Source organism: Pristiophorus japonicus, chromosome 13 (genome assembly GCF_044704955.1).
Source record: "Pristiophorus japonicus isolate sPriJap1 chromosome 13, sPriJap1.hap1, whole genome shotgun sequence".
NCBI classification, from domain to species: Eukaryota; Metazoa; Chordata; class Chondrichthyes; family Pristiophoridae; genus Pristiophorus; species Pristiophorus japonicus.
Window position 1 is genome coordinate 65,755,737 of NC_091989.1, and position 26,055 is coordinate 65,781,791.

Here is a 26,055-nt window from a genome sequence, read left to right on the forward strand (position 1 = left end):
TTCATGATTCTGTGTTGATTCAAGGATGCCATAGCTTCCACTTCCTGTATACTTTTGGAGCATTCATAAATATTGGGTCAAGATGAACACTACTCCATGTAGCTTCCCTAATGTACGGTCGTGCATTTCATTTACCAACTCGGACTCCAAACCCCTTGGGTTCCCAATTTACACTAGCTTGGCTGAAGTTGCCTATTAAAGTAACTTTCCTGTTCTCACCTACCCTTCCGATCACTTCATCGGGCAAACTGTCTCCCTGTCGCTGTTGGTCTGGCGATCTGCAGCATACCCCGAGGATTAGATGGGATTAGCGATGTAACAGCTGATGCCTTCCTGTTGACTCAACGGTTGAATTGGGTTTAGAGCCTTCAGTCAAGAAATAGTTGGTGTATGTAAAGTCTCATTTGTTGGACTGAACCAGTGTATGAATAATAAGCAGTGGTTTCACACTTTAACGGAGATTATGTATGCAAATGTGGTTGGATCAGGATTTGCATTTTATTAGAAATGAATTGGGAAATAATTTAGATGAATTCCATTGTGAAATGTATTAATGAAAATCATATATTATCTGATATTTAAATCAGTTTTAATATAGATTTATATACATGGTATTTAATTTAAGTTAATATTGCTGCCAATTGCCAGCAAATATCTGTGACACTGAAAAGACAGGGAGTCTGCCTGTTCTCCGTGTGCACAGTACAAGGTGTTATTACACAGTACAGTACATGTTAGTGCACACTACATATTGTTAATACACACAGTGCATGTTAATGTACAATACATATTATGAATGTGCAATACAACTTGGCAGGATATTGCCTGTCAAAGCTTTTCAGAGTGACCTGCACAGTCCTGTAGTGATACACACTGGCTGATAGAATGTACAGCTTTATTCTTCACAAATCATTTTCTAAGTACGGCTTAATAACAGAGGCCCATTCTTATAGAGAAAACTTTCTTAACTGTTTCCAATACTTTTTAATGTGAATGCTGAGGCACAACTGATCGCCTCAATTTTAAAGGCTGTGTCAACCTGTTGCTGACTCAATTTGTAATTGGATTGACCTCATTACTGTAAACATTCGCAGGTGAATGAGGAGGTCGGACCAGGCATTGACTGGGCAAATGAAAACGATCGCTTGCTGGTTTGTCAAATGTGTATTAAGCTCGCTGACATCAATGGGCCAGCCAAATGCAAGGAGCTACATTTAAAATGGACTGAAGGCATCGTTAATGAGTTTTATGAGCAGGTTAGTGATGTGCAGTAAATGAATGAATTGCTTGTATTTTGTTCCACCTATTTTTGTGGTAGAGATCAGTCAGAAAGAAGGCAATGGTTCTCTACTTTGAAGATCAATAGAGTACAAACACGTTGGGCTGGATTTGCGGTTGGAGGCTTCTTCGGGCGCTTATGGCGGTGGGGCGGTAAATTTTGCACCAAGAAATAGTTTACATCTGCATCCACAAAATTCAGCAGCTGGGCCCTGAGTGTGGGGCAGAGCGCTAAGGCAGGCGTTCCACACATCTCTTCGGGTGCTAGGCCGGCTGAGCAACAGAAAATCCGTTGCAAAAATGCCGGCTTCGGAGCGCCCTAAGAGAGGCCTCCTTGCAAAAAAAAATCAGGACACAAAACACAGAAAACATTCCCAGTATATTACTGACCCGAAATAAAGATAAATTGCAAATAGAAAAAAAAACAATCACACTTACCTCATGTAGTCATTCCTTCCCTCACCACCACCAGAACAGCTCAGACTGCCCACTTTCTTAGGCGGTCCCACTAGAGAGCACTACAGGAGCCGCTCCAAACAAATTTCACACCGCTGTCGAAACCGGGGGCGTTGCACACCGACGCAACGCTCCCAGCCGGTACTGCTCGGGACCGCCGCAAAACCGGCACCAAATGTCCAGGTGGGGCGCTGGAAACTGGCCGCCCGGGCGGTAACCATTTCCGCCCCTCTGGGGATCGAACAAAGGCAGCATCAAAGCAAAAATCCAGCCCATTGTAGGGCATGTTCCCGTGGGCAAGCCGAGCACCCACTGGTTGAGATATCACAGGCCCGCAGCATCTGATCTGCTACCCGTTAACAAGCCTGGCCTGCTGGCCATCAATTGCTCCCGGTGAGCACCATTCCTGCTGTGAGCGCTTGATCGGGGAATCATGCCTTAAAAAGATGCAAGAGGTTCACTTAATATCATCATCATCATAGGCAGTCCCTCGGAATCGAGGAAGACCTGTTTCCACTCTTAGAATGAGTCCTTTCCTTAGGTGGCTGAACAGTCCAATATGAGAACAACAGTCCCGGTCACAGGTGGGACAGACAGTCATGAAGGGAAGGGGTGGGTGGGACAGGTTTGCCACACATTCTTTCCGCAGCCAGTGCTTGTTTTCTGCACGCACTTGGCAATGAGACTTGAGGTGCTCAGCGCCCTCCCGGATGCACTTCCTCCACTGTAAATGGTTTTGATCCTTGCCCAATTGCTAGACGGATGGTTCGAATCGCCCCCGCCTTATGAAAGTTCTAGACCCGGGAATTATTATTGAGTGTAAATGAAATGAGTCACGGACAGGAATGCTTCGGTAAAAAATCGTACTTATATTTATTTGGTCTAACATACACTGGCTTAAAACATGCACTACTAAACGAAATCACTGCCTCTGTGGAGAATAAAATCCAGGTTACAAACAACATACATACAGTACAGAAATGAGACCTAGTACCATGCAGTAATTCCCTGGTGGATTCTAACTTCACCCCTACCCATGAATTACCCAGTCAAAGTTCCCGCCCCAGAATAGCCCTGAAAAGCTTCACTTCTGAGAAAATCCTGAGCCCTTAGTCTCACCCAGCTTGGGACACTCGCGATCATGCTCACCACTACACACACAGTTGGTTTCTTCGCTCAGCTCAGCCGTGGGAAGTCACTGCCTGGTTTTCAGTCTCGGCGGCTTCTTCTGCGGAACTGCGGCTTCCTCCTGGTACATTGATCTTGGTGGAGTGAGAGGGACAGAGAGCTCTCTCTAGATACAAGCTGCAAGCTCCAAGCTCCAAGCTCCAAGCTTCACTCCCACCTTCAAGCTACAAGCTTCAAGCTAAAAATAACGTGGAAAAGGCCCTGTCTTTATGGGAGTTTTGGCAATCCCCATCTTTCCCACCAATCTTTAAAACCCCTTTGTGTCTAAGCACAGGTACTTAGTCAGTGATGGGCCATCCAACCCATATGCATTGGGCTGATGGCCCTTATTCTGGCCATCTCTCTCAGCCTTTGTGTTGGGAAAGACCTGGCTTCTATATGGCTGGCCAGGCTAGTGGGTTCATTGTCCTGTTTCTCCTTCTGAGATGGAGGTGAGAAGTGCTTTTGCATATTAGAGTGGCTTTGTCAATGGCCCTCCTTCCTGACCGACAGCTCTTTTGTCAATATTCGTGGCCCTTTCTTTTAGCTGTGACTGGTGGGCAAATCCATTCTGGATGACTGACAGTCCTTTTGTCACAGCCAACTGCCATGCGGCCTCTGGAGTTTTAACAAAACAAGTTTTTTTTCACTTCTCTGCACAGGGTGATCCCATCACAGGGAAAATACCCTCAGAAAAACCCATAAAGTCCATGAAATATTCTCAACTGAGTCCATTCTTTAAACAGAAACTTTGCAATCTCTTCACCACTTAGGGCAGTCTTTGGCCAGGGACTCCCGGGTGTCAGTGGCGATGTTGCACTTTATCAGGGAGGCTTTGAGGGTGTCCTTGTAACATTTCCTCAGTCCACCTTTGGCTCATTTGCCATGAAGGAGTTCTGAGTAGAGCGCTCGCTTTGAGAGTCTCGTGTCTGGCATGCGGACAATGTGGCCTGCCCAGCGGAGCTGATCAAGTGTGTCAGTGCTTCAATGTTGACTTGATATATATACACATTTGAAAGACATTCCTATGCATTCTTAGTTTTTCAGAATAAAAACATACATAAGGATTTTGAAGTAGGCCGTTTTTATACACAATCATTGGCGGTCCCTCGATCGAGGCTGACTTGCTTCCACGAGAGTTCACAGATGTTTCAATGAAGGACCCGATGTTCCAGTCCTGAACTCCAATTGAGGGGGAGGAAGATGCCTGTGCGTGGATTTTTTTACCTTGTGGTGACCGTTGCACATCAGCCACCACACGAGCTTGACAAAACTCGGCCTTTATCCAGTGACAAGAATTAACCAGGACGACTGGAGACCAGCTCTGCTGCACGGATCGCAGTGTGGGTAAATCCGTGCTGCCCCTGGGCCCTCGGCTCTTCTTGGCCCCGTACCCTCATTCGCCGCACCTCCGCCACAATATTCCAGGGCCCGGCGCTCCAGCTCTATTTATAGCCCCGACCTGCGGTGGTGTTCTCACACAGGTCAGGGTAGCTCACAAGGTTCCAGTGGCACGATGACAATAATGGTCAGTCGGAAGATAGAAAATGTAAAGAGGCAAGTCTGCCCCATGACGTTGCCCAGGGATTTCCTATGTGAGCAGTACTGGCCCTGTGACGACAGTAGGCACAGGCACGGCATTGATAGGCAACTGGGGACGTTCGCAAATCTCCTGCTTCATTCTTCTCCTCGTTTACTTGTGAGGCACACAAACAGAGGGGTTCTCCAAAAAACTGACAGTGGGACTTGCCCAGGAACAATGGTGGGAGTCTGCCTGAAATTAAGATTATTTCCTTTGATCATCTTTTTGCGGGTGGATCTTTGGGTTTCAGTGCTTGTGGCTGCTGGATTCCAGCAGCAGCTCAAAGTCCAGCTGTTTCCCAGTGTTGGGTACTGCTAAGAGCTGAGATGGTGTCCGGGCCTTGAGCATGACCCAGACTGGGAATATTGGCTGCATGACTCACTCTGCACACGCAGAAAACTTCAAGTATGCCTATCCTGCCACCGGGCAGAGCATCTGAGAGGAAAACCGATGCTATATTGTTTTACATAGAATTTATTGCCCATCCCCAGTTACCCCCAAGAAGGTGGTGGTGGCCAGACTTCTTGAGCCGCTTCAGTCTGTGTGGTGAAGGTACTCCCACAGTACTGTACAGGGAGTTCCAGAAATTTGACTCAGCGACCATGAAGGGACAGTGATAGATGCCCAAGTTGGAATGGTGTGTGACTTGGAGGAAAACTTGGAGATGGTGATGTTCCCATGGAGCAGCTGCCCTTGTCCTTCTAGGTTGTGGGGTTGGGAGGTGCTGTCACCATGCCGAGTTGCTGCTGTGCATCCTGTAGTTGGTACACACTGTGGCCATGTCCAGAAATTGCACTGATGTCTCCTAAGGGAAGAAGAGAGAGAAAGTGGGAAGAACCGGAGTAAAATCATTATAGCATCCCTAACCGATTTTACTTTGATGTACAGGGCGATGAGGAGTCGAGCCTGGGACTTCCCATCAGTCCGTTTATGGACCGCTCAGCCCCTCAGCTGGCCAAGCTTCAGGAATCCTTCATCACACACATTGTGGGGCCACTGTGTAACTCCTATTACTCAGCAGGGTTAATACCAGGTCGATGGGTGGAGGATAATGACGAAGAGGAGGAGGACGAGGAGGAGGCAGAAACAACTGAAGAGGAAGGTACAGAAACGTTGGAAACAACTACAAGTGAGTTTTGTTTTTTATTCAAAGGAACTTCAAAAGAAATTCAAGTTGTTCCAAATGGCCAGCTATTTTAGAGGCAACACATTGCCCATTGATAATCATGTGGTAATTAATGTCAACAGTTTAAATGGAGAGAAAAGTGAGGAGTGTATAATTCATGTGATTATGAACTCTTAATAATTGTGTGGATGTTTTGCAAGTCTCCAGCTGATTTGTGCTGTTGTCACAATATTTGTTGACTAATTCCGTCAAGCCTTAATGCAGCCTGTCTAATGGGTGCCACATAGCTAGGTGCATACCTGGTGACTAACCGTTTCAGTCACCCGTGAGATTTCCCAATGATCACATCTTGGCCAAGGCTGCCCAACACAGGTGCAAGCTGTGGGTCTGTAGATTTGATTTCCTTCCAGAGTCAGTGCTATGCACTCAGCAACTAAAAGCTCCGGGAATGAACTGTGATCAAATTAAGGCAGGTCAGGGAATGAAAAGTCCTCTGGTGCTATATTTCTCACGTGACTCTCGCTCACCTGCTGGTGAATGCTGTTCAGCAACAGAGCCAATCTAGGTCTTAAACAGCACAGCCTCTAAAATAATTGTTTTTGCTTGTTGTGTCACCATATGAGGTAAATCGCAATACTTTATGTGTAAATACAGAAAATAATGTGTACAGTTAGCATTTGTTTGCAATACTACAGAAACAGCAACCCCATATCAAGCTCACAGTTAAGCACCGCTTTGATTTCAAAATTCTCATTCTTGTTTACAAATCCCTCCTTGGCCTCGCCCCTCCCTATCGCTGTAATCTCCTCCAGCCCCACAACCCCACAAGATGTCTGCGCTCTTCAAATTCTACCCTCTTGAGCATCCCTGATTATAACTGCTCAACCATCGGTGGCCAGGCCTTCGGCTGCCTGTGCCCCAAGCTCTGGAACTCCCTCCCTAAACCTCTCTGCCTCTCTACCTCTCTTTCCTCCTTTAAGACGCTTCTTAAAACCTACCTCTTTAACCAAGCTTTTAATCATTTGCCTAATTTCTTCTTATGTAGCTCAGTGTCAGTTTTTTCTGTTTTGTCTTATAGCGCTGCTGTGAAGCACCTTGGGACGTTTTACTATGTTAAAGGCGCTATATAAATACAAGTTGTTGTTGTTATAGCTGTTTTTTTTAATTAGTCGTTCTTGGGATGTGGGCGTCGCTGGCAAGGCTGGCATTTATTGCGCATCCCTAATTGCCCTTGAGTAGGTGGTGGTGAGCCGCTGGCTTGAACCGCTGCAGTCCGTGTAGTGAAGGTGCTCCCACAGTGCAGTTAGGGAGGGAGTTCCAGGATTTTGACCCAGCGACAATGAAGGAACGGCGATATTATTCCAAGTCAACTTGTGTGACTTGAGGGGAATTTGCAGGTGATGGTGTTCCCATGCGCCTGCTGCCCTTGACCTTCTAAGTGGTAGAGATTGCTGGTTTGTGGACATTAATCTCTGTCTCCATTTGAGTGCAATGCCAACCAAGGTCCTGTAGTCTTCAGTGAACTCATTCTTTACCGTGATGATATGGTATGTTGGTTCAGCATTATATAAATTAATCACCTCCCATTAGTGGCAGAATCTTATCCCTGGTTAATGTACCTGATTTAATAATTCCTCATGTTACCTGTTAAAGCACTATCAGAAGGGTCTGGTGGTTTAGTGTGATATTGATAGACACTGAGCACCTTTAGCTGGTTGCAATGGTACATCTGCATTTTCTGTTCCCACATCATTAAGTTGTTTCTTTATAACATTGCATACCTTATCACCCTGAACCTTAATTGGACTTTTAGCACTTTTATGATGAAAGTTGACAACTCTTCCAACCCACAGTAGGTGATCTTATGTCTTCTAGCAATAGGCTTTATTCTTGCAGTATTGCATTCATAGCTAGAGCTGTTGTATGCAGGGGCACAGAACTTGTACTTTTCTGGGTAAAACTAAAGAAAAAGACTTGCATTTGCACAGCACCTTATCATCTCAATGTGCTTCACATACTCAGAGAGTGGTGAGAATTTGGAACTCGTTACCACATGGAGTAGTTAAGGTGAATAGTATAGATACAGTTAAGGGGAAAAGAAAGAAAGACTTGCATTTATATAGTACCTTTCGCGACCACCGGACATCTCAAAGCACTTTACAGCCAATGAAGTACTTTTGGAGTGTAGTTACTGCTGTAATGCAGGAAACGCGGCAGCCAATTTCTGCACAGCAAGCTCCCACAAACAGCAATGTGATAATGACCAGATAATCTGTTTTTGGTATGTTGATTGAGGGATAAATATTGGAAAGGACACCGGAGATAACTCCTCTGCTCTTCTTCGAAATCATGCCATGGGATCTTTTACATCCAACTGAGAGAGCAGACGGGGTCTTGGTTTAACGTCTCATCCAAAAGGCAGTGCAGCACTCCACTGGAGTGTCAGCCTAAATTTATGTGCTCAAGGCCCTGGAGTGTGACTTGAACCCACAACCTTCTGACTCAAGAGTGCGACCCACTGAGCCACAGCTGACACTTGGGTAGAAGATAGACAAGTACCTAAGGGAGATACTAATAGAAGGATATGTTGATAGGGTGAGATGAATTAAGGTGGGAGGAGGCTCATGTGGAGCATAAACGCCAGCATCGACCTGTTGGGAAGAATGGTCTGTTTCTGTATCATAAAATTCTATGTAGAATGAATTACGTGCAGTGACTATTATTATGTAGGGGAGATGCGGCAACCATTTTGCCTACACTTAAGATCCCATAAATGAGATGAATGGCCAGTCCCTTTGTCACTTGTATTAGTTTCTTCAATTAGCCTTGAACTCACAAAGATCAAAGCTGTTCAGTGGATTTCCTCGTGCTGCCTCCAGCCTTCCTGAAACACACCATGCTTACTGAAAACTATTTGATTAGATTTGAACCACACCTCACTCTGTGAAATTTACAGTTTTAGTGTACAAGATCGTTGTCAATATGGCTAGTACTGTTGGCAATGGCACTGTGATAACTGTCTCTTCGACTCCCAGCCCTACAACCTTAAAGTCACCACAGGTATACACACTACAGCTGTGCCTACTACTTTGGGAAAAAAACTATTATTTTATTAGAGTGTGCAGGACAAGCCCCTTCCTATTCATTATCACTGATACATCTGCTAAAATATTTAAAGTATTCAGTATCCACTGGCCTGCCAACTCCATCGCCCCTATGCTCGCTGACCTACATTAGCTTCCAGTCCAGCAAAGCCACAATTTTCAAATTCTCATCCTCGTTTTCAAATCCCTCCATGGTCTCGCCCCTCTCTATCTCTGTAATCTCCTCCAGCCCTACAATCCCTTGAGATTTCTGCGCTCCATCAATTCGGGCATCTTGTGCTTCCCCGATTCTAATCGCTCCATCATTGATGGTCGTGCCTTCAGCTGCCTGGGCCCTAAGCTCTGGAATTACCTTCCTCAACCTCTCTGCCTCACTCTACTCCTTTAAGATGCTCCTTAAAACCTATCTCTTTGATTAAGCTTTTGGTCACCTGTCTTGATATTTCCTTATGTGGCTCGGTGTCAAAAAAATGAAGCGCCTCAGGACGTTTTACTATGTTAAAGGTGCTATATAAATGCAAGTTGTTTAGTGTGAATGGAAGTGTGAGTGAATGAAGTTGATTATTGACAGATCTGATTGGAATGTCACATGCTCAAGGCAAAGAAGTCCATATGTAAACCACATTCTTTATAAAATACAATAGCAAAATACTGCGGATGCTGGAAACTGAAATAAAAACTGAGATTTACAGCATTTTGTATTCTTTATAAAATATATTTTTCTAACTTTCCCTTTAATTCTTTTTGTGATGATCTTAAATTTGTTCTCCTTGTTACAAACCCACTGACCAATGAATACACTCGATCACTATCAATCCTATCAGAACCCTTCCTATTCTTGAAGACTGCACAAAGGCTGTACCTTATGTGTGGTCCCTAACTTCTCGTGTCTTTCTCCGTAACTTTAGCCCCTTAAACCTTGGTAAAATTCGAGTGAATCTATGCCTTTACATCCTTCCTATAATGGGGTGCCCAAAACTGTACACAATATTCCAACCGCAACTTTAACAAGCTCAGCATTAACTCCTTGCTTTTGTATTTAATGAGGGTGAAATTGGAATTGGGCGGAGACGCAAAACAGGTGGAGTGACATTTGCCGCCCGTGGTACCAGAGGTCCGATATTCACTTCTATTAGTCAGCGGGGCTGAATATCGAGCAGGGCATGTACCAAGCGACTGATGCGTTCCACCCGTCTAACTTCACCCCCATTGTCCCAAGGATTCTGTGTACTTGTTTTTAATGGGCGGAATCATTTGCACTGCCACCTTTTAATGACCCATATATCTGCATACCAAGCTCTTTCTGCTACTTTATGCCATTTACAATCTCACCGTATCGGATGTATTTTTTATTCCTGTTCTTAACTTCCAAAGTTTTTTTACTTCACTCAAAAGAAAGAACTTGCCTTTCACGCCCTCAGGATGTCCCAAAGCGCTTTACAGCTAGTGAATACTTTTGGAGTGTAGTCACTGTTGTAATGTAGGAAACAATACATGGTTGAATTTCCTTAGGATTTTCCAAGAATGAAAATCAGGTGGATTCCTTTATAGGCTTTGAGCTCCATCCTACCCAATTTTCCTACACAGTGATCCAGTACATCCAGGTGCAGACCCAGAAAAATCTCCCTGGGATGTGTTACTTCACCTCTATCAGGTCACCCCTCAATCTCTGCACTCGAGTGAAATAAGCCCTGACTTCTCACATTTTTCTTCCAAACTGTGAACACTCATCAATGATAACATCCTAGTCAATCGGCAGTGCATGGGGAGATCTCCTAATTCACAGGTTCTTAACTCATCGGTTCCCCTGATGCATACAGTAAACTGTTAGACTTCTGCTCCCCACATTTGTATAATAACAACTTTCACCAATTCAATGATGAATAGTTATTTTCACTTATGGTCTTCCCTTGCCCGAGAGAGCAACCAAATGCTGCGCTCTCAGGTTTCTGTCAGTACCGTTCTGTATTTTATCCAGGAGGTACACCAAAACAGCCAATGTTGATTTCTTTATGTATTTTTTTTCTCTGTTTCCCAAGGCAGCTGGTAATTATTCCACCATTCCACCACTATGTAGATTAATCTTTTTCTAATTTATGCCATTGCCATCTCAAGTCAGCCCATCATCCCTTTTGCCTCTCTAATCTCTCCCTGTCTTCCACCCTATCACAGACGTTCCCTTTTGTTCTTTTCTTTCCTCCTCTCCCCCTTTCAGTGCTCCTTAAGAATCTGTTCATTTCGAACATCCGCCAGTTCTGATGAAGGGTCACAGACCCGAAACGTTAACTCTGTTTCTCTCCGCAGACGCTGTCTGACCCACTGAGTTTTCCAGCATTTTCTGTTTTTATTTCAGATTCCAGCATCCGCAGTATTTTGCTTTTGTATTAATGTTGACTTCTTGTTCTCCTCCATCCTTGTGGGGGATCCTTGGCCCCCTGCTTATGACCTGCTGGCACTGCAGGAATGTAAGTTGTGAGGAAGATGCAAAGAGGCTTCAAGGGGATACAGACAGACTAAGTGAGAGGGCAAGAACATGGCAAATGGAATATAATGTGGAGAAATGTCAAGTTATCCACTTTGGTAGCAAAAATAGAAAAGCAGAGTATTTTTTTAAATAGTGAGAGATTGGGAAATGTTGGTGTTCAGAGCGATCTGGGTGTCCTTGTATACGAATCACTGAAAGTTAACATGCAGGTATAGCAAGCAGTTAAGAAAGCAAATCGTATATTGATTTTTATTGCAAGAGGATTTGAGTATAAGAGTAAAAACATCTTACCGTAATTATATAGGGCTCTGGTGAGACCACACCTGGAATATTGTGTACAGTTTTAGTCTTCTTACTTAAGGAAGGTTATACTTGCCATAGAGAGAGCGCAACAGAGGTTCACCAGGCTGATTCTTAGGCCAATCCCCCCATCCCATGAGGAGAGGTTGAGTAGATGAGGTCTATATTCTCCAGAGTTTAGAAGAATGAGAGGAGATCACATTGAAACATAAAAAATTCTTACAGGGCTTGATAGAGTAGATGCAGGGAGGATGTTTCCTCTGGCTGGGGAGTCTAGAACCAGGGATCACAGTCTCAGAATAAGGGATCGGCCATTTAGGACCGAGATGAGGAGAAATTTCTTCACTCAGAGGGTGGTGAATCTTTGGAATTCTCTACCCCAGAGGGCTGTGTTGTTGAGTACAGAGATCAGTAGATTTTTCGATATAAAGGGAATCAAGGGATATGGGGAAAGTGCAGGAAAGTGGAGTTGAGGTAGAAGATCAGCCATGATCTTACTGAATGGTGGAGCAGGCTCGAGGGGCCGAATGGCCTCCTCCTGCTCCTATTTCTTATGTTGTTAGAACTCACCATGCAGAAACATACAGCGTCTCAAGACTTTTACAAACTGGGATTGTTTTTTTTAGCAGTAGAGAGACCAACTCTGTGTTTTCTTTTGTGTCACGAGAGCTTCTGCTCAACTCTGCCAGGTGAAAAATCACTGCCGTTCTGGAAAAATAAGAGCCAAGATGAAATACTTACTAGATTGATTACAGCCACAGGTACTATTTCTTCCACTGCGAACATTTCATTCCACAACCCCGTGTAAAGGTAATATTTTCGAACCACTTTCCCATCAATCATTGTCAGGACACTGTGTTTTTCATGGGCTTGCATAGACTGCGCAAATAGTGTCTTCTTACATCACTGCAAAACACTATCCAACAAAATGATGAACTTCACTGGGACCTCCAGCATCACAGTCTCTGCACCACCCTTCACCATGTGCCATTCAACTCCACACACAGGGTTGTGTGACCCTTCTGCTCTGAAACACTTGCATATGGCAGTGGGGACTCAGATTGTGTTCGTTCATACTGATGTTATCACAAGGTCATAACTTCCTTATCACACTGCATCTGTTCATCTAACAGGATTTATTAAACATCTGTTGATAAAGATTATAAACTGACCTTGCACAGAAATAATATATATCTTAAAGATCTAACTACAGTCAGCAGCCCATGTCGCTGTCAGGCAAATGTAGAGTAGTTACAATCAGCAGGCTTGTTTATTGCAAATGTTACTGCCATGTAACATAAATCTTGTACAATCCTTAAATTGGTCTTTCAGTGTTCGGTAACAACCATGGAACCTAGATCATTATGGTCCTAAATCTACTTTATGGACTGACTTAACTATCTGTGCTAGCTTGTGATCTATTCCCACTGGAATTTTAATTAATTACTTCTTGAACTCTCACTAACTGTCAGAAAATGAACTCCTCCATTAATGAATGGCGTCATTCAGTATTTCGGATTAAATACTGCATTCTGTTTCATGCTGACATGTTGCACCCATGTGCCATTCTTTGTAGGCAAGACAGACAGAAAGATAAACTCTATTTCAGAAAGAAGACCTCCATGTGAGTTAACTATACCAGGCAAAGTTGAATTCATACAGATACCCACAGGACCACATACTTGGTGCAATAGCTGGAGTATTAATAAAAAGCACAATGGATCAGTTGGTCAGTTTGAATTTTATTTTTCTTCCACTGCCAAACATTCCTCAGGGACTAGAACTAGGAAGAGGGGAACGGGGAAGAGCCAGGAAATGATGGGACTTATCCTGGTTGTCGGCAAGCTTCCAGAGTCCATAATGGAGGTGACATTAGTGACTGTAGTAGCACCGTTAATGGGCAGTCTGGCACCCCATCTTTGTTGCCAGGCCGCTGGCCCAGCCCAAACCCTTTCTGGTGGCCCAGTGGCCAAAGTTTAAAAAATGGTATCTTGGCCTTTATTGCAAAGGGGATGGAGTATTAAAGCAGGGAAGTCTTGCTACAGCTATATAAGGTATTGGTGAGGCCACACCTGGAATACTATGTGCAGTTTTAATTTCCATATTTATGAAAGGATATACTTGCTTTGGAGGCAGTTCAGAGGAGGTTCACTAGGTTGATTCCAGGGATCAGGGGGTTGACTTTTGAGGAAAGGTTGAGTAGGATAGGCCTCTACTTGTTGGAATTCAGAAGAATGAGAATTGATCTTATCGAAATGTATAAGATTATGAGAGGACTTGACAAGGTGGATACAGAAAGGATGTTTTCACTGATGGGAGAGACGAGAACTAGAGGGCATGATCTTAGAACAAGTGGCCGCCCATTTAAAACAGAGATGAGGAGAAATTTCTTCTCTCAGAAGGTTGTTAATCTGTGGAATTCACTGCCTCAGAGAGCTGTGGAAGCTGGGACATTGAATACATTTAAGACAGAAATAGACAGTTTCTTAAACGATAATGGGATAAGGGGTTATGGGGAGTGGGCGGGGAAGTGGAACTGAGTCCATGATCAGATCAGCCATGATCTTATTGAATGGATGAGCAAGCTCGAGCGGCTGTATGGCCTACACCTGTTCCTATTTCTTATGTTCTTATGATAGAATCTCTCCCCTTTAACGGAGGGGAGAGAGCATGGTGACGCACACGTGCTGTGACGTCACCATGACTTCACCGCTGATTGACTGTGGCGGAGGCCCCGAACGACCCATTTTCAGTCAGTCAGCCAGGGTTTGAATCTAAGGCCCGCCCCCATTATGATCCATTTCCTGTAGGACTTTGAAAAAATGTCAAAGTCCTGAAAATGGATCTACTCATCGCACCAGGAGTTCCAGCGATAAGTACCACTCCAAATCTCTTAGGTGTGCCAGCTTTCTGGTGCACCTGAATTTCGGCCCAAATATTGAAGATAAAAAGATACTATTGAAGTGTTGACAGGACTAAAAATGGCAATGCTGTCAGGCCCAGATGGTAGACAACACAGAATACTGAAGGAAGCTGTGGAGGCACTAATCATAGTCTTGCAAAAAAATCTTTGGAGCAGAACTTATGTCAAAGGACTGGAGGTTAGCAAATGTTACATTGCTGTTCGGAAAAGGGGGAAAGGAAAAGCCAGGAAATTGTAGGCCAGGTAGTCTTATCTTGGTTGTGGAAACCTCCAGAGTCCAATATAGAGGTGAAGTTAGTAAAGACTTCGGAAGGCTGGGGACAGACGGCATGGCTTTGTGCTCAACTAACAAATCAAATTTGGAGAGCAAGTCAAGAGCATAAAAATAAAGGGAATGTGATGGTTGTATCTATGGATTTTCAGAAGGCATTGGATAAGGTGGCACATAGGAGACTTGTGACAAACATTGAGTGAGGCACGTACATTAAAAGGAGTGTAGCTGCAGCGATAGAATAATGACCATTGGACAAAAAGCAGAGAATAAGGCAAATAGGTGGGTTTTTTTGTATAGGCAGGATGGTGAGTAAATGGTGTGCCTGCAGGGATCTGTGCTGAGACCTCTACACATTATGTAAATTATTTGGACATAGGCATAAGAAAAATGATATTCAAGATTGCCGAGAATACCAAATTAAGGGGGCACATGGAACTGAGAGGGAATGCAGATGGATTAGTGGAGTGCGTAGATAGTTGGTAGATGTAGTTCAGTGCATGGAAAAGAACAGCAAAAGGAACTATATTCTAGGAAGTATCTTCCTATCACAGAACAGCCATGATCCCATTGAATGGGCTACTCATGTTCCAATGTTCCTAAATGGTGCAGTTCGTAACAAAGACCAATAACAGAAACCCAAGATTGCAGATACATGGGGCCCAAGTTTCCACATGATTTGCACCTGATTTTTAGGAGCAACTGGTGGAGAACGGACTATCTTAGAAATCGCAATTCCCCACATTTTTTTTTCTGCAGTTCTAGTCAGGTAGAACAGTTCTACTTTGGAACAGAATTTTTTTCTTCAAAAGGGGGCGTGTCCGGCCATTGACGCCTGATTTGAAAGTTTCCACAGTGAAAACGTACTCCAAACTAACTTAGAATGGAGCAAGTGAAGATTTTTGTAGAACTGAAAAAACCTGTTCTACACATTAAAAAATCAGGCGCAGGTTATAAATTAGGCGTCCAGAACGAGGTGGGGGGGGGAAGGGAAGTCATTAAATTCTACAATAAATCCTTATTTATACTTCTACAAATATTATACAAATAAATCCAACCTGAATAAACATTTATAAGCAAAGAAAAGATTAAATAAACCATCTTCCTACCTGTGTGAAAGTGCTTCAGCCAGCCTCACAAGTTCGTTCGTTCGTTCCCGACGGCAGGGGGAGGAGGAGGAAGCCGTTCCCGACGGCGGGCGGGCAGGCGGGAGGGAGAGAGTGCGAGCCCGACCGCCCGCTCGAACGCAGCGGGGGGGGGGAGGAAGACATTCCCGACGGCAGGCGGGAGGGAGAGAGTGCGGGACCGACCGCCCGCTCGAACGCAGCGGGGGGGGGGAGGAAGACATTCCCGACGGCAGGCGGGAGGGAGAGAGTGCGAGACCGACCGCCCGCTCGAACGCAGCGGGGGGGGGGGAGGAAGACATTCCCGACGGCAGGCGGGAGGGAGAGAGTGCGAGACCGACCGCCCGCTCGAACGCAGCGGGGGGGGGGAGGAAGACATTCCCGACGGCGGGCGGGCAGGCGGGAGGGAGAGAGTGCGAGACCGACCGCCCGCTCGAACGCAGCAGGGGGGGGAGGAAGACATTCCTGACGGCGGGCGGGCCCGAACGCAGCGGGGGGCGGGGGGGGGGAAGCCGTTCCAGACAGCGGGCGGGAAGGAGACAGTGAGAAGGCTGCAGGAAGCCTCAGTGCTGATGTGCTGATGGCAATGTGCTTTTATTAAAAAATGTTCAAAAGTTAAACAGCTACAAAGAACTACAAAAATGGCCGAGTGCCAATGTTTCCTTCACACTGCGCGTGCGCGAACGCTCCAACGCGCACGCGCAGGGTTGCCGGCAGGAAAAAAACTAATTTAAATAGTACCCGCCCCCTCCCACTTACAAAATCGGCGCGAGTGTAGGCTCTGCCCCCCTGGGCGCCGCGCCAAACAGACAAGGAGCTGTAGGGTGCTCCAGAATCGCGAGTTTTTTTTCCGGCGCCGTTTTAGGCGCGAAAAACAGGCGCCCAGCTCGGAGGGGCGCCCGTTTTTTATCGTGTGGAAACTTGGGCCCATAGAATCTTGAGTGCAGGTAGAAAAAGCCATTTAAAAATAAAAGGCAAAAGTGCTTTTGGATTTTAAAATGTAAGGGCATTGAGTATAAAAGCAAGGAAGTGAAGTTGAATAGCATTAGGCCATAAATGGACTTGTGAGTGAAGTTCTACGCACCACATTACAGGGATATTTGAGTCATAGAAATGGTACAGTGGAGATTCACTGGACTGACGCCAGAATGAAAGGTTAGAGTTATGAAGAGAAGCTTGAAAAGTTGGAGCTTTCGTCATCGAAACAGGAAATGAAGGGATTATTTAATAGGGAAATTCAAAATTTTGAAAGGTTGAGAGGACAAATCGGGAAAAGATTGTTTCCACGGTAACAAGGGGGCACAGACTGAGGATTATAACTTGGAAGACTGAAGGGGGGAGATAGAAAGAAAAATCACAGAGGGCTTCTGAAACATGGATTGATTGAGTGTCTATTGAGACAGGCTAGAAGGTAATTTAAAAGAGAAATCAAATAAGTATTTATAAAGGAAGAATGTAAAAGAGTACAGGGAAAGGGCATGGACATGGGATCGGAGTAGACAGTTGTAGTTGAAGAGCTAGCAGCAGCATGGCACAATGGGCCAAATGGCCTCCTCTTGTTCTGCAATGGCTATGATTTGGTTGCTGCTCAAATAAAAGTTTTGAATGAGCTGCCAAAAAACATAAATCAATAAACTGAAGGTAGCTTGAAGGACTATTTGTTACAAGTGCCTGGCTGAGCTTCAACTGAACAAGTCATACTACCAGGAACAACGTTCACCAGTCCTGCACTCACAACAAGGTGCCTTAATAAGTCATCATATGAAATAGTTTCAGTAACTTCAAATTAAAAGTGGTTATTTTCGTGTTGGGCTCCCAACATTGTGTTGAATGTTCCCAGTGTATGCTAATAAGTCAGTTCTGTGTATTATAAAACTTGTACAGTACACAATACATTGGGCTAAAATTATTTTTAAAATTATCAATGCACATAGCTTAATGGGTTACATTAAACTGGGTTACACCTCCTTTAAAATGGCAAGCAAAGGAATATACCTGAATAATTCAAGTGCTTGTCCATTATTATTGTCAACAGTAAGGTCTTTATTGACATTAATACAACTCTTTTGTAAGGTTATTCCTAACTTTAAATGCCATGGGCCATAGCAGATTGTGCATTGGAGTGGTAGAACGAGAGCTGGTGCCTCTTATTTTCCAACCAGGAGCATCTAAATCTTCAGGGAAGGCCAAGCACTTCTCCACAGGGCAAGGTGAAAGAGAAAATTGAAGGATTGGTCACCCCAGGCTGTTTTTGTAGGCCCCTCCTCAGGCAACATTGGCAGAAGGCCAGGCCAGCTCATGTGCGCATTGACTATTGTGGATCCACAAGGCCCAACTAAAAAAGGAGAAAATATATTTTTCTGTAAAGCTTAGGAAAATGTCCCTCTCCCACTCAGCAATAGAAATAGTTGATCATGCGCATTGTTACTGAACAAAATTATTCCAAAGTCCTGGATACAGCACTATCTATTGTAATAAACTGTTCCTTGAAAAAAAATCTTCAAATGATGTCCTTGAAAGTTCACTATTGTTCTACAGACTTGAAAAATGTGAATCCCATTACAAATGGCAGCCATCTGTAATTTTTCATTAAGATGTTACATTCATAGCGGGCTTAAAATTGTTTAATTACCCAACTGTATATTTTTGAACTTTTTATTTCACTAGATGACTGCAATTCATAAATCGTTAGTTAATGTAAGTTACACTCCCCACTGCTTAAAGCGGGCATGTTGGTGTTAAGGTAATTTGCCCGTAATACGCGGTGCACAGTAAAACCAAAAGGTAAAGAAACCAAAATTTAAAAAAAAGAAACCTCACTAAGCAGCTGCACTTCAAATTGTTAGCAGTTCCACCCAGAATCTCATCACTAAGGTAAACCATACTTTAACGACGGACAACTGATGATTGAAACTGCTTGAAGACCCAGCTTTGCCTGAAATCGGTACCTATTTATTGAACTGCCCGAAATAGTCAGTGCACCTAATAGCACTTAACTGCCTGAAATAGTCAGTGCACAGTGCAAGTGTCAGCTGTGGCTCAGTGGGTAGCACACTCACCTCTGAGTCAGAAGGTTGTAGGTTCAAGTCCCACTCCAGGGACCTGAGCACAAAAGATCTAGGCTGACACTCCAGTGCAGTGCTGAGGGAGTGCTGCACTGTTGGAGGTGCCGTCTTTCAGATGAGTTGTTAAACTGAGGCCCCGTCTGCTCTCTCAAGTGGATATAAAAGATCCCAAGGCACTATTTTGAAGACGAGCAGGGGAGTTATCCCCGGTGTCCTGCCCAATATTTATACCTCAATCAACATAACGAAAACAGTTGATCTGGTCATTATCACATCGCTGTTTGTGGGAGCTTGCTGTGCACAAATTGGCTGCCATGTTTTCCACATTACAGCAGTGTCTACACTCCAAACGTACTTCATTGGCTGTAAAGCACTTTGAGACATCTGGTGATCGTGAAAGGCGCTATATAAATGCAAGACTTTCTTTAATACATTAGAAGTGCGCCTTTTTAATTGCCGCCCATGCTACTGGCGAATGGGCAGTGCCATTTGCCTGATATAGGTGGCTGCCTGTAATGAGCGTGGACAGTGCAAGCGGTGGGAACTATACTTGAAGAAAGGATTGTTTGTAGGTTGCTCTGTTTTACAGGCGTCACTGACAGAAAACCTAGTGAAATATTGTTGGAGTAGGACTAGTTTACAAGTAATACAAAGCAATTGGCTCTTGCATTGAGTCCCAGAATTGTTGCTCGTGTAATATCAAGTACAATTCAGTGTTGTGAGATGCAAAAACATTTTATTTAATGTTTCGTTTCTTGCTCAACACACAGAAAGAGAATGCTGCAGGAAACAAAGGAAGGTCTTCTGCCAGATTACCCAACACTTGATGGAAAACCACGAAATGTGGAAAAAGGTCATCGAAGAGGAACGAAGGAAAGCAGAGCTCGAGAAGCAAGACCAGCCCTCCCTGCATCAAAGCTCAGAGACAATCCAGGCAATTACTGAGGAAGAGGAGGACAAGGAGGAGAAGAATAATGAAGAATCAGAAGGGAAGTCAATGCAAATCAGTTCAAACTCAAACACAACCAATAAGACGTTAGCAGATGATAAAAATGACTGAGTTGTGCACCGACGTGTTTTTTTTTGTTCCCAGCATAAAACTTTGACACAATACTGTAGATGTATAGGACAATGTGCCTACAGCTGTGATGGTGTAATATTGCCATGAGGCAGAAGAACAGGACTAATCAAACCTTCTGATCAAGGAAGCTGTAATGCACCACTGGCTGATTTAGACTTTAAACACTCAATGGTTACCAGTAGGGTTACGGTGCACTTCTTCATTGTTTAATATTGCTTGATACACACGTATGTAAAAAGGAACACGCTCACTTGCTGTGCGAACACAGTTGGGCGTCAAATGAAGGAAGACGTTCTTCTAAAGCATATACGTTGCAGAAATTGCTGCGGTACTAAGTCCGTAGCTTTTGCTCTACTTTTGAGTGAAAGTTGAAAGCTTTCTCAGAGTTCTGATACGGCCTGCCAATATTTTTTGTGTATATAACCTTGTGGCTCACCAGCTTTGTATAAGCAATCTCTCTAAGCATAGCTGTAGTACTTGTACATTGCGAAAACAAACATGAACAAATGTTTTAGGAAAAGATTGGCAGACACGTAAAGGGCCATTTCACTTTATAAAACCGACATGCTACAAACCAAACTCCTAGTCCAGGATTTATATCCATTTTGAATATTTTTATTGTTTATTTACATTCAATGATAATTATTTGCAAAAGACAACAGTTTATTGTAGATACAAAGAACATTTTCTATTGGCTTTTGTAAATAGCAAACTCTCTCAAACCAATTTTTGTGATTTTGTAAAGATGGTTATGAAAACTTCACACTTAAAAGAAAAAACATTCTTATTGTACTGCCATTCTTATATTATACCAGCATGATTTAATACATGCAAGTTGAGGTACGTACTTAATTTTAAAAGGTGATCATTATTTGGATTATATTTGCAGCAAGATACCGTTAACTACTGATGGTACTGAGTTGATTTATAGAGTACATCCCCAGATTTTCTGAGGCCCCATTATCGGTGCATTTTAGACACTCTGCGACAGTTAGCGGCTATAAGGTTCATTTTATGAATTATAGTATATTTCCTTATGAATCCATGTATGACTGAGGTGTTGGACAGTCTACCAGACATCATTTTATATCGATATGACTTGGTCTAACTCTGCGCCCTGTGACAACTGTCTGAAGACTAACGGACTGACCTAAGATCTCCCTTTCTTCATATTTGACTATCATTTCATATCCTTCATTTTTTTTTGGTGGGGGCGGGGGGGTTCAAAAACAGTTGAGTTTCAATAGATCTAAAAAGAATCTAATCTCTGTGTATCCTTTTAATAAAATATGCAGGCTGGGATTCAAAACTAATCTCACACAATACTTTGTGGGTTCATCTTAAATTTGTGAACAGCGCCTTTTGAGGATACTATCACATGAATACATTTCTGATTTCTAAAGTCACCACATCAAGATTAGGCAACTCTTAAGAATTGTGTTTTAAGCCACAAAGCATAGTGGAAATCTGGAACACTCTCCGGTAAAAAGCTGTTGAGGCTGGCAGTCAATTGAAAATGTAAAAACTGAGATTGATAGATTTTGGTTAGGTAAAACCAAGGGAGGTAGGTGGAGTTAAGATACAGATCTTATACAGATCAGCCATGATCCAATCGAATGGCGGAACCGGCTCCACAGGCTGAATGACCTACTCTGGTTCCTATTTTCCTGAGCCATAGATATCCTAATCTGACCCAGTGTTTGCTTGGAAGGGTAGTGACACAATTTTGTACGTACAATATGCATTGATTCAATCTCCATGTTGTAAGGCATCACTCTAGACTATAGCACATTTTGATTTTGCATTGTTGACTTAAGCCGCGTAATTGAAACACATGAATCAATTTACAACATTGCTCCCAGGTGACTTAAATACCAACACCATTTTGGACACACATGACATGAAGGTACATGACAGTGGCGCCTATTACGTTCCATTTTTTTGAGAGGGGGAGTATGTTTAAAATGAAATTGACTTGCGTGGTGGTCCAGCTACTGCCCAGGATGATGGAAGGCAAGTAAATCTCCGTGGCTTATAAAGTTGCGGCACAACTTTGCACTGTGGCTGAAAGTATCCAAGATGGCATCCGCAGTGACTCAACTCCAATATTCTCCCGACAGGACAAACACCGAACCCTAGCTAAATCTCTACCCCACTCCACCACCCTGCTCTCCTGTGGAAAATAACCCCCCACCTCATATCTTAAAACCAGCTCCCTAAACTCTCTACACTGTGAACAGTTTTAATATGGGACTTTAAGTTGGTGCAGTTTTATCTGCGTAATGCTCAATGAATTTTCACACTTTTTTAAAAAAGTGTAACTAACTTTTGCTGTGTGTAAAGAAACAAAACTGCAATATTTAGTCCGACAACAAGAGCACAGGTTCAATGTTTGTTTGCTATACTTTGTGAGACTTCTCCCTAACCTTCGTGTGACTACAGAAAGAATGGTTAAAATATAATTTGAATATTACTGTTTATGGATCATTTAATCAGAAAGGTTACAGTGCTACTGCAGCAATCCACTCTCACCTTTTGTTATTTTGTTTGTCCAGACAACATTTTTGAATAAACAACATGAATTTTCCCAGAAGGCTGGATATCTTTAAATGCGAATACAAGACCAGATTAGATAGTGTTTGACTAATGCTTAAAATTCTGGAAACAATAAAGTTACTAGATTGTCTAAATATTGCTTTCAGCCATTAACCCTTTCAGTATTGAATATCCTTGCAGCTTCTGAAAGCATCTCTTTTCAAAATCATTTTTGGCAGGGTTTATAGGCTTGGGAATTAGATTAAGGATAAACATTCAAAGAAAGATAATGAATGGCAAAAGATTTCAGTAAAAATTATACACATTTCAAGTTTTGTTCTGTCTCGCAAGAAGAAGATCATAACCAGAACATAAATACAACATTATTTTAAAGATAATCATAGAATAATACAGCACAGAAGGAGGCCATTTGGCCCATCATGCCTGATAACTGCCATGCCCTTCTCTATTCATAATGTAATGATAGAACACACCCCAAGATGTTCAGTTATCTCCATTTTAGCACAGCAGGCCCATTTTAGGCCATGGCTTAATCTTAATTTATGAAGTGCTAAAGTTCACAACAAATGCACTATCAGATTTAGAGAAATGGTAAAACCACAGAATAACTTTTCAGAATTCCAACTTTAAGTGCTTGTTGGGGAACACACTTACTTTTGCAATCCTCTGTTAAAGAAAAGAAAGACTTGGATTTATATAGCATCTTTCACGACCACTCGAAGCACTTTACAACAGTGACTGCACTCCAAAAGGCTGTAATGTGGGAAACGTCAGCCAACTTGCGCACAGCAAGCTCCCACAAACAGCAATGTGATAATCATGTTTTGTTATGTTGATTGAGGGATAAATATTGGCCAGAACACCAGGGATAACTCCCCTGCTCTTCTTTGCAATAGTGCCATGGGATCTTTCACGTCCACCTGAGAGGGGCTTCGGTTTAACATTTAATCTGAAAGACAGCACCTCCGACAGTGCAGCACTCTCTCAGCACTGCACTGTAGTGTCAGCTTAGATTTATGTGCTCAAGTTCCTGGAGTGTGACTTGAACCCACAGCCTTCTGACTCTCGAAAGAGAGGGTGCTACCCACTGAGCCACAGCTGGTAGCGATCACAAATTAATGATATTATACAGATGCATAATGGGCTGAAAGGCTTCTTCCTGTGTTGTAATGTCCATGATGGGTAATGTTACCATGACAAAGTTTAATTATAGCCTGGGCAATCACAAACAAAATGGATACTATCTCTTTAAACAGGCTGATGTGCTAGAGTTGAGAGCGCGAAGCAGAAATCTTCAGGTGTACTTACTCAAGATGCTCCACATCAAAACAAGAAAGGAAAAAAAAGACTTTACTCAGGGTATAGCAAGGAAGAGATTCTTTAGAAATGAGTGTATTATATATACCTAAAAATATTGATACCTTTACTTTTCAGAGATGAGAAAAGAAGCAATGACACATTTTCCTGATACAAATTAATACTGTCAACTTTAGTTCATTGAGGTTATCCACTGGTGCAACTTCTTGGCTTGTTCTGTTTCAAAAGGCTTCATGGTATTGATCATTCCCCTCGTAGTTTCAACTGGAGCATTTTTCTGTTGAGGGGTAACAGCTGGCCAACTGTAGACTGCTTGCGTAAAAGGGTCAATAAGTTTATTCCAAACCTTAGCAAGCAAATAAAAAAGAGTTCAAACGGCGATCAATATGATATTACAGCAAGTGGATGAATCAGGCGATTGCTGACTCAGTTCCAGTACAATATTGGGTCTCGTTACGGACAGTATTTCTTACAATGAGCTCACAAAGTAGTGATTTGGATGTGAAATTCTTTCCACGTTTCCATAAATGACGTCAGCAAATCGGGATTTTTATACATAGTCGACTCACATCAAGGCATCGTATTTTATTAAGCCAATAAAACAGCGCAAGACAAGTTAATTGAAGTGCACCCAACTTTTAACTGAAGGTCAGAGTATTTGTATGCCTGAATCTAACGATTGACTGGCATGGTCTAATAGTGACAAGGTTGCTGGAGCTCCTTGCAGTCAGCTGACCACAGATACTGTGACTAGCACTTTAAGAGTTAATAATGTTCACCTTCTATGGGTATCTGACTACCTACCAGGATGTGAGGAGACACTGGAAAGAACAGAAAAGAGTATATTAACTATCGAATCTGATGTAGTTTTAAGGACAATAATGTTCCATACATTCCAATTCTTTTTTAAATGATTGAATGAGCTAAATGTAAAAATTCACTCCAAGGTACAATGCACAGTATTTATATTCATTAAGGCTTTCTACGTTTATATAAACTGTATGTCAGAGGATTCAAGTAGGACAAAGATAGGTGCAGTTATAATTAGCTGTAGATGCACATTTATTATAGACATTAAAATAATTAGCAGCACATTCCAGCCTTCACTTGTTAATTGTTTATTTCACCTGTCTGATATTGTGATTTTTATTTTATTTTACAGCATACCATTAATATGTAAATTCTATTTTGTTCTTGTGAATAATATTGTTTTCATGATTGTAAAATCATTAAGGTTGAACAGTCCATCATGCTTAAACATCGGTTTTGTTAATTATGGAGGGCATGAGAATGGTGTGTCGTTATTCGAAGTATAAATTAAATCGCACATCAAACACCGCCTGACAAATGAAGCAATTTTTATACATGTAAGGTTTTGTGCCTTGGCGACTTCTGGTATGTTTGATGTCCTAATTGGATCAGAAAATTCATCAACATGCATTTGTCCTTTTAATTAGTTGAGTGCTATAATTTTTTTCTGAAAAAAGAGGAACCCTTCTCAGAGTTGCAGAATGTTACAGCACGAGAGACTATATTTTGTCGCTTTCCCTTGCGTAAATTCAATTAAAGATTTGTATAAGGGTAACACTACTGATGGGTGACTTCAAGCAGACTTAATGCATTATTTTTAATGAAATAAAACTCGACAAAAGTTTAATCCCAATACACAATTGGCAGTGTTTTAAGTGCCTCCACAGTATTGATCCTTTCACAGCAAGCTGACGCAGGAACTGAGAGGTCTTGCTCAGCAGCATTTGCTTGTACATTGTGGGTGTGACATACAGAGAGAGTGAAGGTTGGATCCAGCCGTTGTTAGGCTTTGTCGGTGCCTGTAATAAAATGTCGCCTCAGCATAACACCAACCGATAATATATAATTCGCCTTGACAATGTCCACATAGATGTTTAATTTCTTTAGGTACACTATGCCATCTTGCATTTACCGCCAGTGTTTATGTACTTTCCGTTAATACAGCAAACCAACCTTCTCCACATTGTCGCCCATTCTACCTGCGTTGCAGCTCAAGAACAAGGCCTTGCTTTTTTTTTTAATGGCTGTCAGGATTCACTGACTCAACATATCTTATCACCAGTATCTTGCACTTAATACACATAGCAATACCTAACATTTCATTCACCGGTGTTTAAGTGAAGGAATCCATTTATGCTATTAAATGTCCTGTTTTGTACAATAGATTATGTACAGAATAATTCTTTCAGA

At 42.8% G+C, this 26,055-nt stretch overlaps 1 protein-coding gene across 1 annotated transcript in view; it reads left to right on the forward strand.

The window, feature by feature from the left end:
- The window catches only part of pde3a (phosphodiesterase 3A, cGMP-inhibited), a 572,752-nt gene extending 552,170 nt beyond the window's left edge, over positions 1–20,582 (forward strand). The window contains exons 14-16 of the mRNA XM_070897592.1: positions 1,095–1,256; positions 5,372–5,612; positions 19,652–20,582. Of these exons, the coding sequence (XP_070753693.1) occupies positions 1,095–1,256; positions 5,372–5,612; positions 19,652–19,941 (693 nt within the window). The 3' untranslated portion in view covers positions 19,942–20,582. The remainder of the gene's footprint in view (positions 1–1,094; positions 1,257–5,371; positions 5,613–19,651) is intronic.
- The last annotated feature ends 5,473 nt before the right edge of the window (positions 20,583–26,055 follow it).